Genomic DNA, 15,270 nt, shown 5'->3' on the forward strand with positions numbered 1-15,270 from the left:
GTTTTTTGGCAAACCACACAAAATTGACCGCACAAAAATAAATGATTTTACAGTATTATGAAAAATAAGAAGTTTTAATTAAGATCCTTTAAAAACCACACTTGTCACTAATTTACAGTCCTCTGATTTAATGTTATATTTCAACATAAGCAAAGAAAAAAATACGAAGTACATTTTTCAAATCATGAATTTTATAGCACTGTTATTTAATGTCAAATGAAATGAGATTTCTGCCGGTCAGGAACTCAATGATTAGAAGTTGTCTTCTTCCAGTCTGTAACATTTAGACAGGCACAGGTTATGTTCCTCATGACATATGGAGTAGTGTTGTTCACTGATAGCTTCACGTAAACAGTGGAGGAAGCCCGTCACACAGTGTGTAGCATAGCATTCTGTATTTTAAAAAAATGACACACTAAAATTACTTGTAAAGATTGTCGTATTTGTGACTTATTTGTAGAAGCAATATCTGATAATTTCTGAGAAACATCATGCACCCCCTAAAGTATATAACAATGTACGTACTGTGAATTCTTAGAGAAGTATGACAGTCACAACCATCTTCAGAAAGTCTATTATCTGAAATAGCAGATATATCTAAAGTTATTAAGAACCTTTTATTAATTACATGATTGATAGTTTTTGGTGACTGATGTCGAGTCCAAGACTCCAAGACTTGTATATGACCACACAGAAGCAAATCAAATAAAACAAAAGTTTGCAAATGTACTTCATTTGGATAGGACTGGATCACGAAAGTGGAACAGTATGGACTTTACTTTCCCTCTAGGTTCACATTTTCTCTTAGTAGGGACATTATGATTGTAAAGTCATAGAAATAAAGATAACCATTACAACAAAGACCCCCCCCCCCTTCAAAAATGAAACAAAGAATACCTCTTAATTTCACAGCATTGTCATCTAATGACTTCTTGCTCCACCAGGCTGGAAAGAAAATACACAGCATACATCAACAAATAATGAAGGACACAATCAAATTAAATGTTCACCACTGCTATGTTCGTAGTTTTCATAAAGATTAAAATCGACGAAACAATAGTTTACAATTACGACCCCATTGGATGAATTTAAATTTTCTTCTTGTTGTTGTAGAAAGTGTGACAAAAAAAATATTGGTCTTGCAGGAAAAAATATTTTGTTATAGAATGGACAAGTTACAGAAGACCCCCCCCCCCTTCCCCTCTCAACATCGAGTTCTGAATTTTTCTTTGCTTTGTCTGTAGTAGAGTGGTCGTTATAATCAGGAATTTAAGGTAAATGATCCAACGATTACAAACTTGCATTAATTATACTTACAGTTACGTTTAGCAAGTGACCCTGGATAAAAATTGTCTTCTGATATCGTTCGTGACTCGGTTAAACCTAAGAAATGAAAAATACAATATTCTTGTGACTTTTATGGAGTTTATAATCTTCTTTGCTGCTATATTGGGAGACAAACTCTCATAACATGCATTAGTCTTACCTATAACAAATATAGTCATTAACAGTACACAGGGGAGTCTTCCAAACAAAGTTAAACCCTTCATATCGCTTTGTGATAGCACCTGCAACACAAGGAGTTTCATTTTGAATCAGAAAATATACATTATCATAATAGAAAGTAATATAACTTAATAATAAATAATTATTTCTGTTGGCAACTGTTCGATGTGGAATATACCCATTGACAAATGCGGAAGGGGCTGGGGAGGGGGGTCAAAAAGTGATATAACATAATAAAAGCATTTTCTTTACAACTGTTTGGTGTGGATTATACCCATTACCAAAAAGGGGGAAGGTCATTTTCATTCATGCGTTCAATAGATTTTAAGTTTTGCAATGAGTTCATTGATATTTTCAAGAAAAAGGTATTGTATGAAGAGATAAAGAAGGAATATATTATACTTGAAGGATATGGATGCAAGAAAAAGTTCTTTTAGATACATGTAGGAGATAATACATGTACAATTCGCAAGATTTCCTCTTCCGATGGTGTTTTATCTGGGTGACAATGATGTAGCTTATCCGTTTGCAGCAACGGGGTCTGGGATTCGCTTTCTACTACGCCTTCGATAGACAAGGACCCTCCCCCTTCTTGGTCCATGTAGACAATTTTCGAACACTATGATATTCATAGTTTTATCATAATCAAAAAATAGAGTTTTATAGATCCATGGTATCATACATATATTCAGATTTTGTCTACGACACGAATGCAATATATAAGATTCGATAACATTTTAGTGGTGAAATTTTCATTAATTCTGAGAAGCAACTTGAAGCAACTTCTCTCGAGAAATGGAACCAAATACGTGTTTCAAGGTCAAAATAACTTTTAATCGAGTCTAATAATTTTCGGGCATGGGACAGGTTGTATTCCATATATTTGCCTGTGATTCCTATATATTCTCAGCTTTTTTGTTTCATTTCATGTGCGTGATGTCAAAGAAGGGAATCCCATCCTGGGATTTTCTTGCTGGAACTTAAAGTTTCGTTCAGTTTACAAACAATTGAAAACGTTTTTTTAAAGCTGTAAATCTTTTTACACGTGATATACACTAAAGCAAGAATTTCAGGAAGATGCTCATTTATAAGTTGATTAGTGTGTGTAACCATAACATACAAGTGATCAAATATTCTAATATGTTTACTCAAATTTTTAAATATCAAAATATAGGTTCAGAATCAAAATTGATTAGAAAAAGATATGCTCTTTTTTTAATCTCAACAATTTATCTTGCTTTAATATTTCTTCTGAAATATTAAAAGCCAATGTTTGTCTTTATTTTTCGAGATGATGACATTTTCATTTGCTATTACAAATCCATCTGATTTAAAGTCTTGCAATACTTAAAACTTTTCGCGGGAAAATAGAAATCAAAAGAATTGTTTACCTGTATAACGTGAGTAGATCCAGCATTTGACAATCTCTAACATCCCTCCCTCTCGTTCACTCCTAAATATACCAAACAGCTGATCAATGAACCCCGCCCCCTTTCTACCCACTTCAACATCACAAGCATTTGTCGCACCCCTCGTCTGAATATTTTGTATTCTCCTTTTGCATGCTTTATGATGAAATCAAATTTTCGATTACTGCTTGACACCTACCAACCAAACCGTGTCAAGCACGTGCGTATGTGGCGTAGAATTCATCAAAACGTCATAAAATTCTTCAAAATGCTGTAATTGACATTGCTCCTAGTTCAATCATTTTTTTTTTTGTAAAGGAATGGTCGGGGGGAGGAACATTTAGAAAAATTGTTTATTTGTTGATTTGTCATCCGCATCTAGAGCATGTAGTGAGTACAACCAGCATATTTTGTGAATTTCAGTCATTTATGAAAAGTCTTTGTTATTAGATCATGATTAAAACATAGGTAATCAAAGATTACAAAGCTGAAGTAAAAGATTGTTATCTTTAGATAAAGCAAAGTCTCACACAAAACAAATGTTTTGGTAGTGTGCATTCCTAGAGTAGGTGCAACATTTATGCAAAATTGGTCGGGGTAGGATTTTTAGTTACTTGGTAATGGACTTCCTCCAAAACTTTTTTTCTGTTCAGTCATCTTGAGAATGTAAGATTTAGCATCTGTAACAAATCTGGTAGTGTGATCCCTAGATGTATCATTCATTCGAGTTTGGTTAGCATATGGCTTATAGTAACCTGGGAATGAATCTTCAATTTGGTCATTCATTAAGAAAATGTAGGCCAGATCTAGGTTCTAAAGCAAGTCTTGTATTTTCATTCCTACATGAATCATCCCTGCAAGTTTGGTCTAGGGAGGGCTTAAAGTTACATTGGTTTGAACCAGTATATGTAACACCAACGTGTTACATAAGTCCCCCACCCCACCCTTCCTTCGTTGAAGTGAGCTAATGAATGCAATTTTTGTGTGGCTGACCACAAGAGTTCGCATACCTATCAATTTAACCGAAATTTTCCGCAAATAAAAAAATACGTAATACCTATAATAGTGTTATTATTACAGGTATTACATATTTTTTTTTATTTACTGAATATTTCGGTTAAATTGATAGGTACGCGAACTCCTGTGGGCTGACGATCGTACATTTTTTGAAATGTTTGCAAAGTATTGCTTTTACCAAGAATCAATAGGTTTTGACATTATGTTGACAAGTTGTATAGTAAATGTAATTTAAAAAAAAAAAGATATCCGACGTTTCTAGAGAATGTAAATGATGAACTCACGAAATTACATTTCCAGCGTAAAGCACGTGGTTTTCAATCTCAACATATTCCCATAATGTCTTGATATATGTACTTGAAAATGAACAAACATCCTGATGAGAAAGACTGTGATAAAATATATTACAGTTACTCATTACGAACGTTTTTTCGGGGGGGGGGGGCTACAACGCTCTTAAAACATTGGCGAAGAAACGACACTTTCTTGCAATCAGTAAATGATCAATTTTGTGAAATACTGCAAGCCATATTATTTCTATAGAAGAACTTGCGATTTCAGCTGATTGTAAAATCTTGCAAATAATTTCTTCTGTTAAAAACCACTGCTTGACTAAATCTATTGTTAAAATTTAAAAAAAAAGATTACAATTTTTCAAATTAATGTGAATAAAAATCTGTTATAGAGTCTTTGCAAAATTCAATTTTGGTCTTATTGTCCTGGAGAAGAAGCCCAAACGATTGACGATCGAACGACTTAAAATAGCCATAATGAAATTTCAATCAACTCTAAGAGCACTGAATGAAATTTCTTGTAGTTTTTCGTGACCTCAAATGGCGTATAGTTCAATAATTTTTGCTCCAAGCTAAGAAATTTTCTGTAACACACAGAAACATAGAAGGATACGCTGATCAGACAATTAAATTTGGTTATGGTTAACATAATTCAACAAAAAACAACATGCACTAATTTTTAATACACAACAAACATGATAACGTTTAATATTTACAAATTCAAACAACTGTTCTAAGTGATGTCTTTTTGTAGATCTTTCTTTTCTGACGAAAGAAAAACAAATCAAGTATTTCCATTTTCATGATCCAAAGTAACCATTATCATCGGATCACTTGGTTCAGAGCGAGTGGCGACGAAGATTGTTTCCGGTATTGGTCGCGATTTTCCGGAAAACATTCCCAGATACACATCATTTCATCCACTCCAGCGGAGGCTGCAGAAAAAATCCATATTACCTCCTAATTGTCATAACATGGCAATAATATTTACATTTATGATAAAATAATGACAAAGGAAAGCATGCACATCCACATTGTGATCAAATAAAATTCAAATTGTTTCCCAGGAATAAACAAGTGATAGCAAAGAAGAGAGAAAGACGCAAGTTCTTGTCCCTCTATTAGAAAAAAAAATCATGCAAATTCGTAACTCTTTTCATTTATGGAAACGAAATTACATAATTGTATCCGAGTGCATTTTCCCTCAGATCAAACCGATCTGCACGAGTAACTACAAATACAGTGATACTTGATATCCATACAAGTACACACATGTAGTTTGAAATACCACCAACTTAAAAGTACACACATGCAGTGAAGAACTTTCTAAATGCGGACAAAAGAAAATTGTGATTCTGTCAATAATTGCTTTAAAACAATTACATACAATGAAGAATTTTCCCGTACTTTATTGTGCAACATTTTTTTTTATCGCTCATACAAGTTGCAAAATCATGGTATACATAGTAGTACATATAAATGCTAGTGGGAACATCTAAAAGGTATTGTCTTATTTTTAAATAAGATATCAAAGTATAACAAATATGATTACCTATTGTAGTTCCATCGGGGCTTAGAGTCATGTGTAGAGGGCGTGCTAAGTGCTGTTGAAGTTTTGCAAGGGGTTCGAATTGAAATCTCGACATCCTCCACAACACAATGTCGTTGTTTTCTGGGGTTACTGAACCGTGACTGGAAGCAAGTTCTTGGTACTCTTGTGACCATAATAACCCACATACCTAAAAGGTATGCAAAACATTGTAATGATAACGAATAAACTTCTATACAACGCACAGGCACTTGTTTCGTATACGGGGCACCCCTTCTTATTTTTACCACAAGGTACCTAGTTCAATTTCAGGCACCCCCGCTTCAACAGTTTATCAAACCTGAGATTTGGTTGACATTTTGCCATTCAGTTCGCCCGTGTGAATCTGCCACAGTTTGATGTACCCATCTTGTGCTCCCCCTCCCGTTGCTATGATACTGCTTCGCCATGGACACCATGCCAGTGCCTGTGCATTTCGTAAAAATAATTCTATTTCAAAATATTTTCAGTTTAAGGAATTTTCGGTTTTGAAACAACTTCACTGTTGAAACAAAATGAAACAAACCTTAGCGCATCCATTGTGTGCTTTAATTGTCCTAAAGCAATGCTGCGCTCGTAGATCCCATAACCGCACAACCCCACCGTTACCACCCGTCACCATGTCATGAGAATTATTGGACAGCGCCATGCCACAAATGTCTAATCCCTGTCCAACCAATCTACCAGCTAAGACAGGACACCTTAGATCATACTGGTAAACTCTCCCTTTGCGATCTCCTCTGAAAGACAAAAAATTTGAGTCGTAGAGCGCTCATGAATCTTCAAGTTTTTCCTCTTTCAATAGAATGTTCATTTTTCAATTTATTATACTTGCGTGTAGATTTCGTTGTTCCTCCATCTTATCACACTAATTGTAGTCTTTCCGTCTACGTTTACGCCGTGTATAATCTTTTCCATTTCAGGATCGAAGACCTTCCAGAAAATAATTTTGCCAAGTTTTGAATGCTGAATTGAATTATATCTTAAATGATTTAATCGACAAAAATATACTAGTAACCTAGGATGAGTTACAAGAGTTATCAAAAACGACATAAACGTTTAAACAAATTGGGACTAATTGTCCAAATGGGATATAAGTTTAGCTGCAAAAAGATGAAAAAATTACATTTGTTTTTTCTTTGTTTTTGTTATCCGCGTAAAAAGTACATTGATTATGTAGCAATTTTAATTGACTTTTTTTCCACAACCCTACAATTCGTGAGATGGGCCCCCAAGAGGTTTTTAATTTTCTGTGGGATCAGCGTTCTAGACATAAGGATACAGGAAACATTTTCTAAAAAAGGCCCTGCTTATTATTGATTATTTTATGTGGATTAACAATATTTAAATTTAAATAAACTAATTGTCTCATTTTTGCACTGTAAATTTATGTCCCATTTGGGACAGGCAATTGGTTCAAACCTTGTAATGCTGATTAATGCAATGCCGTATGTACCTTCAAGTGACTTTGGTTGTCTCCAGTTACCACCAGGCGGCCCTCGTTGTTCCAACAGACAGCAGACACAAAGTTAGAGGATGCTTCATCCTCTGTTACAATATTGACTTTCTTGCAAACCTTTGATTCGACATCCCAGATATATGTTGTTTGTTCCAAGGCAACCACAATCTTGTTGGAATGCCCCCAATCAAGGACATTTGTGTCTAAAAGAAAATAAACATAAAATTGTAAGATGATATATCAGTTACTTTAAAAAGTTTATGATCAGAAAAAAAATATGAACTGCCAAAAGAAAGAAATTTCATTATCCATATGGTTTCGGAACAGATCGGAAAGAATTCCTACTTACAGAAGTCATTTCGAATTTTTGGCATGTCGAGTATGTTTTTAGGTGATGTTACCACCTTTCTTCTCGACTTTCTGGAGCAAATTTTTGGGCTATCTATTGATGACATAGAAGACCCTGAAAATACATGTACACATAAATGTCAGTTCAGATCCTATTCTACAAAGGGCCATGGACAGCATGCAAAAATGAAAATAAAAACCAGTGTTCTTGCATAACAATAATAACTTACTCTGTGATTCCGGACTTTGACAAGGTGCTATAGGCAATACTCGTTTTTGACCCGGAGAGTCGAGAATTTCATTCAGAACATCACCATAAATCAGCTGGTGGTCGTTGCCCCATAGCGAGTGGTTCTTGGTTTCACTGGGTGGACTCATCAACCGGGCGTGGGCCACATCCACATCTAGGTGGGGTCGATAGGGGATAAAACGGTCATGGATGTAAATCCTGGGAGAACACAGCTCAGTGGCAGCCATTACATAGCATTCCTCTAACTAATTCAAAATCACTCATGTGTGACGTGTTTTTTTTTTTCGAGCACATTCTTAAAATCTGGCTAAATTACCTAAGAAATGGTAAGCAGTGTATTTATTTACCTGCAGAAAAATAATATTATCAATAACTCTATTTGAAATAATCCCATCTGTGTGTCTATGCTCAAAAGTGGGAATGAAATGATCATAAGGTTTTATATTAAAACTTAAAAACTTGTTGTTTTTTGTTCAATTTCCATAGACATATAGCTAATGTAAGTTAATGAGCAGAAATCAAAGTTCAATCTTAGCAACAGAGGTCACTTCAAAGCAAAAAGCCCAGATTAGCTTCTTTATATACTAATCCTTTGTGTAAATAAATGAAAAAAAAAAAACATGGACATGAATTTCAAAACTAGAAGAAAATAAATGGACACGAATTTCAAAAGTGTTTTGAATTTGGCTGCACATATTTTGAATCATGCCTTTTTCTAATGTACAACTCTGCAAGAATTGCTTCTGCTGCTGTGCATAGAAACTGGTTTCTGGGCAATACCCTCGGACCTGAGAAGGTTTGTGTTGGGTGTTTGCATCTTCAATATGGGCTATCTTGACGAAGAGCTTAGCTAGGATTGCTTTTGGGTCACAGGTCGCAGAAGGCAAGGGTTGTTTCTAAAATTTCATTTCTTTGCAATTGCTTCAGAATTTGAGTGAAATGTTAAATATTAGTGTATAAATTCAGGCACGTAGCATCGGGGGGGGGGGGGGGGGGGGGAGGCAGGGAGGGTCTGCCCTCCCTTTTTTTTCAAACATAACTTTTTACTATTGAAAATGTTCACAGAAAGGCCGGTTGGTCCCCCACTTTTTGTTGGAGTATAGTCAAGTAAGGGTAATTTAGTATGTACTGTATGGTTTGGTACTAAAAGAAGTTGGACCCCCCCCCCTAAGAAATAGGATTTTCGAGTTTGGACAGTTTTTTTTTTTTGCTTGTTCAAGTTTTTTCAGGTAAGTTGATTTTTTTTTGGCCCCCCACTTTCAAAACGATGCTACGTCCCTGAAATTGAACTACATTCGACACTTAAGGAGGAGAAGGACCTTGAGCTGAAAAAATACTTGTCATTCAATTTTTTTCATATTTTGTGTATTTCTTATTAAGTATGTCCCACATATCATAAAGCAGTTATATCATTAGATTTCTTACCTTATTTTGGAGATAATGATTGACAAATACTATGCCCTACAGTATCTAAGTGGAGTTTTAATTTTCCATGTTTCCGGACTCATCACTCTGTCCATAATGGGATTTTTTAAGCATATATAAAAAAATATTAAAGTGGACATGTATCTTTTAAAATAATACAGAGTATAAATAGATTGAAAATTCGAAAAAGCAAGTTTTGTCTATCACACTGCATCTGGATATGGAAAATTACGCACTTTTTAAGACAACTTAAACAATAAAAAACGTAATTTACAAAAAATTCTATCATTCAATATTTTTTTATTTACGTTGAAATGCAAATCCTTCAAATTATTGATGAACTGTAAAAATTTCGAATGATGAAGCTGACCTCAATATTTCACAGGACATCGTTAAAGAGGACATAAGCATGACAAAAAACGTGTCATGTTACATTTCTCGAATACGGGAAAAACCAACTGTGACGTCATGAGTAAGCTAAATAAGCAAAATAAGATATACCTACATAAGATTTCCGTCATCAGCCATGCAAAAATAATTTTTGTGTTCCCTGTTTCTCGAAATATTTCATCATATACCGATTATGACCTGTTTTTACATAATAATACCGCCCCTGTGTTCACCGAGTATGATCTTGCTGTACTAACAGATCGTGTATGACGTCACCGACTTGTTGGACGCACAGTTTTGGAAACAGAGGAGTGGATCAATCTTTTTCATAATCTGTTAATGTTTACCAGAATGTTGAAACTTTTTACTTTTTTTTTAAAATAAGATGGTAATTAAAGTTAAAACATTGTCAAAAATTTATACAAGAACTGACGCTTTACACGTTTTGCACTTATATAAACGGAGACTATGACGTAGTTAAACAGAATCATGTGACCATGTGTCCTTCTCCTCCTTAAACGTTTTATATTGGATAGTTTATCCCAATCGGTAAGATTTCCCATGCACGGTTATGGATTTGACGTATTATGAACACATCGAGATTTAATATTCCATTTTTAATACTTCTTCACAGCTAGCATTAAAATTGTTTGTTTATAAAGCCCGTAGCAACGGTTTCAAAAAATGGGGGGGGGCAACTTCCCCCAAAAAATCTGACAAGCAAGAAAAAAACCCCTAATTAACTGTCCAAAACCTGGAATTTGGCAGTCCTCGATCTTACAGTAACAAAATGGGGGGGGGGGGGACCAACATATAAGGAAAATTTACTATAGCAAAATACTATAGTCAGAAAAGGTGGGGGCGGGCCCCCTGCCCCCCCCCCCCCGGCCTTCTACGGGTCTGTTTATACGTTCAGCAGTTTGACTACTAAAAGTTTTATCATTCAAATCTATCAAAAGTAAAGATTTGAAGGAACCATGGCGGACTGTCAAAGCTATGATGCAATGCTGTCATTTTGGAAAAGGTCAAGGCTGGAGAAAATGCATGGCCGTAGATCCCAATAATTTTGCCGATATATACTATACTATAGGAAACATAGCTACTTTATGCTTATGATCAATAATAATGTCTGATGTTCTTTTTTTTTTAATTTTTATTCTTGTCAAGGCATTTTTGCAGGATAATGCCCCCTCCCCAACTGAAAATTTTTTGTTACTCCCACCACCCCTCCAACTGAAATTGTTTCCTACGGGCTTGAATTATACTTGGACCAATAACAGATAATAAAAGTTCATGCTTGACATACTCTTCTACACAACGTGTAGTCACGGACTATATCCAGGATATTTTCGATGTGAAGAAAAGTCCAGAAATAATTGAGAGAGCCATGTTTATAAACTAGAAGACAGAAGCTACAAACATACAGTTGCCTTATGTAAAAAATCTATCTTAAACATGAGTGTAATAGCCGATGGAGTTTCAAAGCCCATGAACCACTTGTTTTATCAACATACATCAAAGAGGAAAAATTGGTCTCTTGCCTTCCATCCTGCTAACAATTATAAATCTAGTCAGAACTCAATATGATAAAGCATTTTTTTCATCTGTAAATATATTCCTCTATTTCTAATGCATTTATTTTTTTCATTTTATTATTTTTTCTTGATACTGAGTCACAACCATATAACCACAGAAACCTGAAATAGTGCAAAAAGATACAAGTAAGTGATGTTGTAGATGTCTTTATTGATACAAGTTTACAACACCAAGCAGATCACATTCTCATCAGAAGTTCCTGTAAAACAAACAGAGATAAATCATTCTTTTGTCTTAATCTTTAAGAATAAAGTTTTATAGGAGGGATTAATAATAATTTGCAGTAGAATATCAAAAGATTATACATGTTTTCTTTCTAAGATATTTACAGTACATTATCTTGAACTCCATGGGACTGACAAAAAACTTTGAAATATCCAAGGGTTTGATATTGAGGATAAAATACATAAAGTGGTTGGGACTTCAAATACGTTTTGACATTTTCATGGTATTAGAGTTATAAATGTTTGAGATACCAAAGTTAAACTGTATATATGTATTTTTTTTAGCAGAAAAGCTGATACAATAATTATTTGCCATAATCAGAGGAGTCTACTTACTGGGCTATGAGATGATCTCTTTTTGCCAATCGGATTAGGGAATCATCAGATTCTCCCTGAAAGATAAAAGAATTGCATTAAAAAGGGAGAGATGCCTAAGTTAAATGTATTATGTTTAATTTTACTCCATAAATATAAATAAGAGTACATGTACTACAAGTTTGATTATCATAAGGTTTCATTTCAAAAACACAATTTCTCAAATGTTTAATTCATATGGTATTCACAACATAATCAACTTATCAAAGCCTTTGAAATTGGCACTGGCATTATGGTCTAGCCATCTAGCTTCTCAAGGTCTTTGACCTGGACTTTTTCTCTTTTAACAAGAGGCTTATGGACCTCAACAATCACCTGAGTATAATGTTTTGGTTATGAAAGTCCCACCTGGGACTGAACCTCTGGACTTGTGGCATGAATTTTATAATTTCGTAAGGACTCTATGTTTGTTACCACATTGCATAGTACTTGGCTCCTAGATTCTCCTGAATAAGGATTTTTAAAATCCATGTAGTAACATGTAAGTGACTTGAGTGAACTAAAATTGAAATCCAGACCATTGTTGAAATCCAGATATTTTTTCTCTCACTTTGACCTTTTCCCTGCATTCAACAGCGTTCTTATTTTGTTTAGTAGTGGTCAAAGAGCACTGCATCAATGTCATTGATACTGACACAGAGGAAAGGACTGACAGATGTAGTACACAGCTTTTATGCAAAGAGATAACATTTTATAAAATTTGGATAATGAATTTTTGCTTCACAAAAAATAGTTGAGTACAATTCTGACGGGGATTTTATCTGTAAGTGTTTACACTCAGGATTATATTGAACTGGGACAGATGATGATAAGAGTAATGTTACAATCAACATGTTTCCATATTCTGTTACCCATACCATTCTTCTAATGTTTCCACAGATGGCGTAAGTTGTGTTAGATCCAGTCATGCGGCCAGTGCTAGGATCCACCTGGAATTTCAAACACACATATATAACAGTGCATCATAGGAGTATAGTAGCAGTGATTAATTCTGACGTGCACCCTGCGTACATTATGCATTAATTTTCCTCAGGACACAAGATTTCAATAAATGTGCATCACCATGGACGCAACGAAATTAGAAAGATGTGTATTGCTTTCATATTTTTTGGTATAAACTGAATCACAAAACTGTTGATTGCATCATATCCACATGCAAGAGATATGCATGGGCCATTTTAATTGGGACATATGCAGGTATACCATATTATCAAAATGCTTCCTGGCCAATAATAGGTCAAGTTTTACACCTCACTGTTATTGCAGCTGGCAAGCAATTATTAGAAAATATTTGCAAACTCCAATCAGCATACTTTAGTTATGTCCATTATGGAAATATCTCTGAAGAATTTAAGTTAATTTTAAAAGTCTTATCATTTTATTTTTCCATGTAAGCATTGAATCATTATTTGTTTTATAATTATATTTCATATTTCTTTTAACTTTAATACTTTATTTCATTAAATGTTTGGTTTAGTCTGGAAAAGCTGGTGTACAACATAACATAATGGTGTGTAACATAATGACTATAACACATTATGTGAGATCGTAATGAGAATGTACGTAACAGACGTGTTTTATTAACAATTTCAGCATAAATAAACACAACTGTCACAAGAAAACCAATCTTTACTTAACGCTAATCCATTTTTAAATTATGAGCAAGTAACTCTTGAAGTATTAAAAAAATATAATTCGGATAAAACTGGAAATATTTTTACAAAGTAATAATGACACAATACAAATCGTCTAGTACATGTATGTTTAATTTATCAAGGCATTATTTCCTCAAGTTTTGTTCAAATTCTTTTGTTCTTTGTTTAAATATTTGTATGGAAAGATAGTGTTTATATTGTTTAAGAATAAAAGAAAAGATTTTTAGTATTTAGAGAAAGGAAGTTATGAAGTATTTTTAAAGCTCAAATTTACATTTTAATTGTATGAGAATAGTAAAAATAAATATAAATAACAATATTTATTTTGAATAATATGCTAAATTAAAAGTGAATTGTCATAAACTTTTAAATAATGAACATCAAAATGCATCCTCCCCAATTTTTCAAATTATCCAGCTTAGAATTTTCAATATTTTCTAATAAGCTATGGTAGATAAACATTAGTTTAAATTCCTGGAGTGAGAACTTGTAAAAATGGATTGACTACTCATAAAGGTTGTTTTTTTTTTGTTGAAAGTTGTGTTTATTTATGTTGAAATTGTTAATATAACAGGACTGTTGCATACATTCAGGCATGATTTAGATGAAATGTCAGTTGAAGTGTAGGCTGTAACTGGTTCTTAATTTATTAGTTATCCAGAATCAAAACATGAAGGCTTGTAAAGAGAATTGGATGTAGGCGAAAGCCTGTCAACTTCTCTAAAGAGAATAGTAGCTGTACAGTATTTAAACAAGATAAATATGGTTCAACTACATGTACTTCTACTTACATCAGCAATATTGATCTGAATTGAAGCATGGTCCTTTGCTGCAATTATTCTGTTGCTTGCAGAGCTGAAATGTAGGATGATCACGCCTATGGTTATTATTTTTGAAAAAAGAAAATAACAAAAATTATTTTTCATCAACAAAAACATCTCGTATCTGAAAATATTGCCTCTGTTTATACATCAGACTCAGTTTAGATAATTGATATATTGGAATTAAGGAATCAAATCACTAGTGACATCAAAACCATATGACTACATATATCATCTTATTTTTTAACACTGTGGGGACATCCAAATAAAATGAAACAATAATCAAGGTTGCTTTCTTTGGGTTTTAAAAACTCATGATTGATAAATTAAAGGTTGTAAAGAAAATGACCAACCATTTTCTGGGGATGTACATATCCACAAATTCTCCCTGATCGTTCTGCATACTGACAGCTTACTGAAATGTGAAAAACCAACCTCAGCCTTGGGACATAAATGCATACCTAAAACGTTATTATACCCCCCCCCCCCTTTATTTAAATTATTTTTTGTATCAGGCTTAAATACTGCCAAATATTTACTGCAAATGATTTCAAAGTAAAAGCATATGAGATTCTGTTTGTATATAAGTACATTACTAGTTATAGAATTGTAAAATATGATGAATTTAAGCAATGTGTACTTTATAAATTGTAAATACACACGACTGCAATGGCTGTGAGAGTAAAGAGGAAGCACATGGGTATGTCATTTACCCAGAATGCATAGTGTATAGAGGGATGGTAAACAAATTAATACTTTTTTATGATTATATATCTAAATTTTATAACCTTCATCTTATATGTTATGATTCTGAGCAAAAAAGTTAAATTCTTCCTCACTATCTAATAAGCAATTTAAATCTCAAAAAGATTCAATAACAGTATTTTTACAAGTTTGAAGAATTAAGTTTTTGA

General features: G+C 33.7%; 3 protein-coding genes across 6 annotated transcripts in view; all 3 read right to left on the minus strand.

Moving 5' to 3' along the window:
- Positions 1 to 53: 53 nt before the first annotated feature.
- Positions 54 to 2,916, minus strand: LOC133184375 (uncharacterized). Its single transcript, XM_061319423.1, has 6 exons — positions 2,898 to 2,916; positions 1,487 to 1,568; positions 1,318 to 1,383; positions 898 to 945; positions 526 to 579; positions 54 to 392 (listed from the first exon to the last, which is right to left on the minus strand). Exons 2-6 carry the CDS (start codon positions 1,548 to 1,550, stop codon positions 253 to 255), a joined length of 372 nt encoding a protein of 123 aa, XP_061175407.1. The 5' UTR covers positions 1,551 to 1,568; positions 2,898 to 2,916; the 3' UTR covers positions 54 to 252.
- A 2,000-nt stretch (positions 2,917 to 4,916) lies between these two features.
- Positions 4,917 to 8,141, minus strand: LOC133184726 (cell division cycle protein 20 homolog). Its single transcript, XM_061319799.1, has 8 exons — positions 7,851 to 8,141; positions 7,622 to 7,735; positions 7,270 to 7,475; positions 6,649 to 6,746; positions 6,340 to 6,553; positions 6,115 to 6,240; positions 5,778 to 5,964; positions 4,917 to 5,160 (listed from the first exon to the last, which is right to left on the minus strand). The coding sequence occupies exons 1-8, from the start codon at positions 8,095 to 8,097 to the stop codon at positions 5,048 to 5,050; spliced, it is 1,305 nt and encodes a 434-aa protein (XP_061175783.1). The 5' UTR covers positions 8,098 to 8,141; the 3' UTR covers positions 4,917 to 5,047.
- A 3,270-nt stretch (positions 8,142 to 11,411) lies between these two features.
- Positions 11,412 to 15,270, minus strand: part of LOC133184377 (small ribosomal subunit protein eS21-like) — a 31,946-nt gene continuing 28,087 nt past the window's right edge. Inside the window, exons 1-6 of one of the 4 annotated variants that reach the window (XM_061319426.1) lie at positions 15,019 to 15,082; positions 14,710 to 14,771; positions 14,327 to 14,390; positions 12,738 to 12,809; positions 11,842 to 11,897; positions 11,412 to 11,480 (exon numbers count right to left, since the gene is read on the minus strand). In XM_061319426.1, coding sequence (XP_061175410.1) covers positions 11,471 to 11,480; positions 11,842 to 11,897; positions 12,738 to 12,809; positions 14,327 to 14,390; positions 14,710 to 14,759 — 252 coding nt within the window. In that variant the 5' untranslated portion in view covers positions 14,760 to 14,771; positions 15,019 to 15,082 and the 3' untranslated portion in view covers positions 11,412 to 11,470. Of the gene's footprint in view, positions 11,481 to 11,837; positions 11,898 to 12,737; positions 12,810 to 14,326; positions 14,391 to 14,709; positions 14,772 to 15,018; positions 15,083 to 15,270 lie in introns of those variants that run through there. The other 3 variants (XM_061319427.1, XM_061319428.1, XM_061319429.1) reach the window with 3 other exon arrangements.

Source organism: Saccostrea echinata, unplaced genomic scaffold, assembly GCF_033153115.1.
Source record: "Saccostrea echinata isolate AGI-Se365-2 ecotype Australia unplaced genomic scaffold, CSIRO_AGI_Sech_v1 ptg000010l, whole genome shotgun sequence".
Classification (NCBI taxonomy): Eukaryota; Metazoa; Mollusca; class Bivalvia; order Ostreida; family Ostreidae; genus Saccostrea; species Saccostrea echinata.

Excerpts from the sequence above, each read along its gene's own strand:
- LOC133184375 (XM_061319423.1), bottom strand. The coding sequence starts at position 1,550 with ATGAAGGGTTTAACTTTGTTTGGAAGACTCCCCTGTGTACTGTTAATG. Across the intron at positions 1,384-1,486 it reads AATGACTATATTTGTTATAG|GTTTAACCGAGTCACGAACG; the intron begins GTAAGACTAATG and ends TTCATTTCTTAG. Across the intron at positions 946-1,317 it reads GTCACTTGCTAAACGTAACT|CCTGGTGGAGCAAGAAGTCA; the intron begins GTAAGTATAATT and ends TTTTCTTTCCAG.
- LOC133184726 (XM_061319799.1), bottom strand. The coding sequence starts at position 8,097 with ATGGCTGCCACTGAGCTGTGTTCTCCCAGGATTTACATCCATGACCGT. Across the intron at positions 6,554-6,648 it reads AGGAACAACGAAATCTACAC|AGGAGATCGCAAAGGGAGAG; the intron begins GCAAGTATAATA and ends TTTGTCTTTCAG. Across the intron at positions 5,161-5,777 it reads CCCCGATGGAACTACAATAG|CCTCCGCTGGAGTGGATGAA; the intron begins GTAATCATATTT and ends TTTTTTCTGCAG.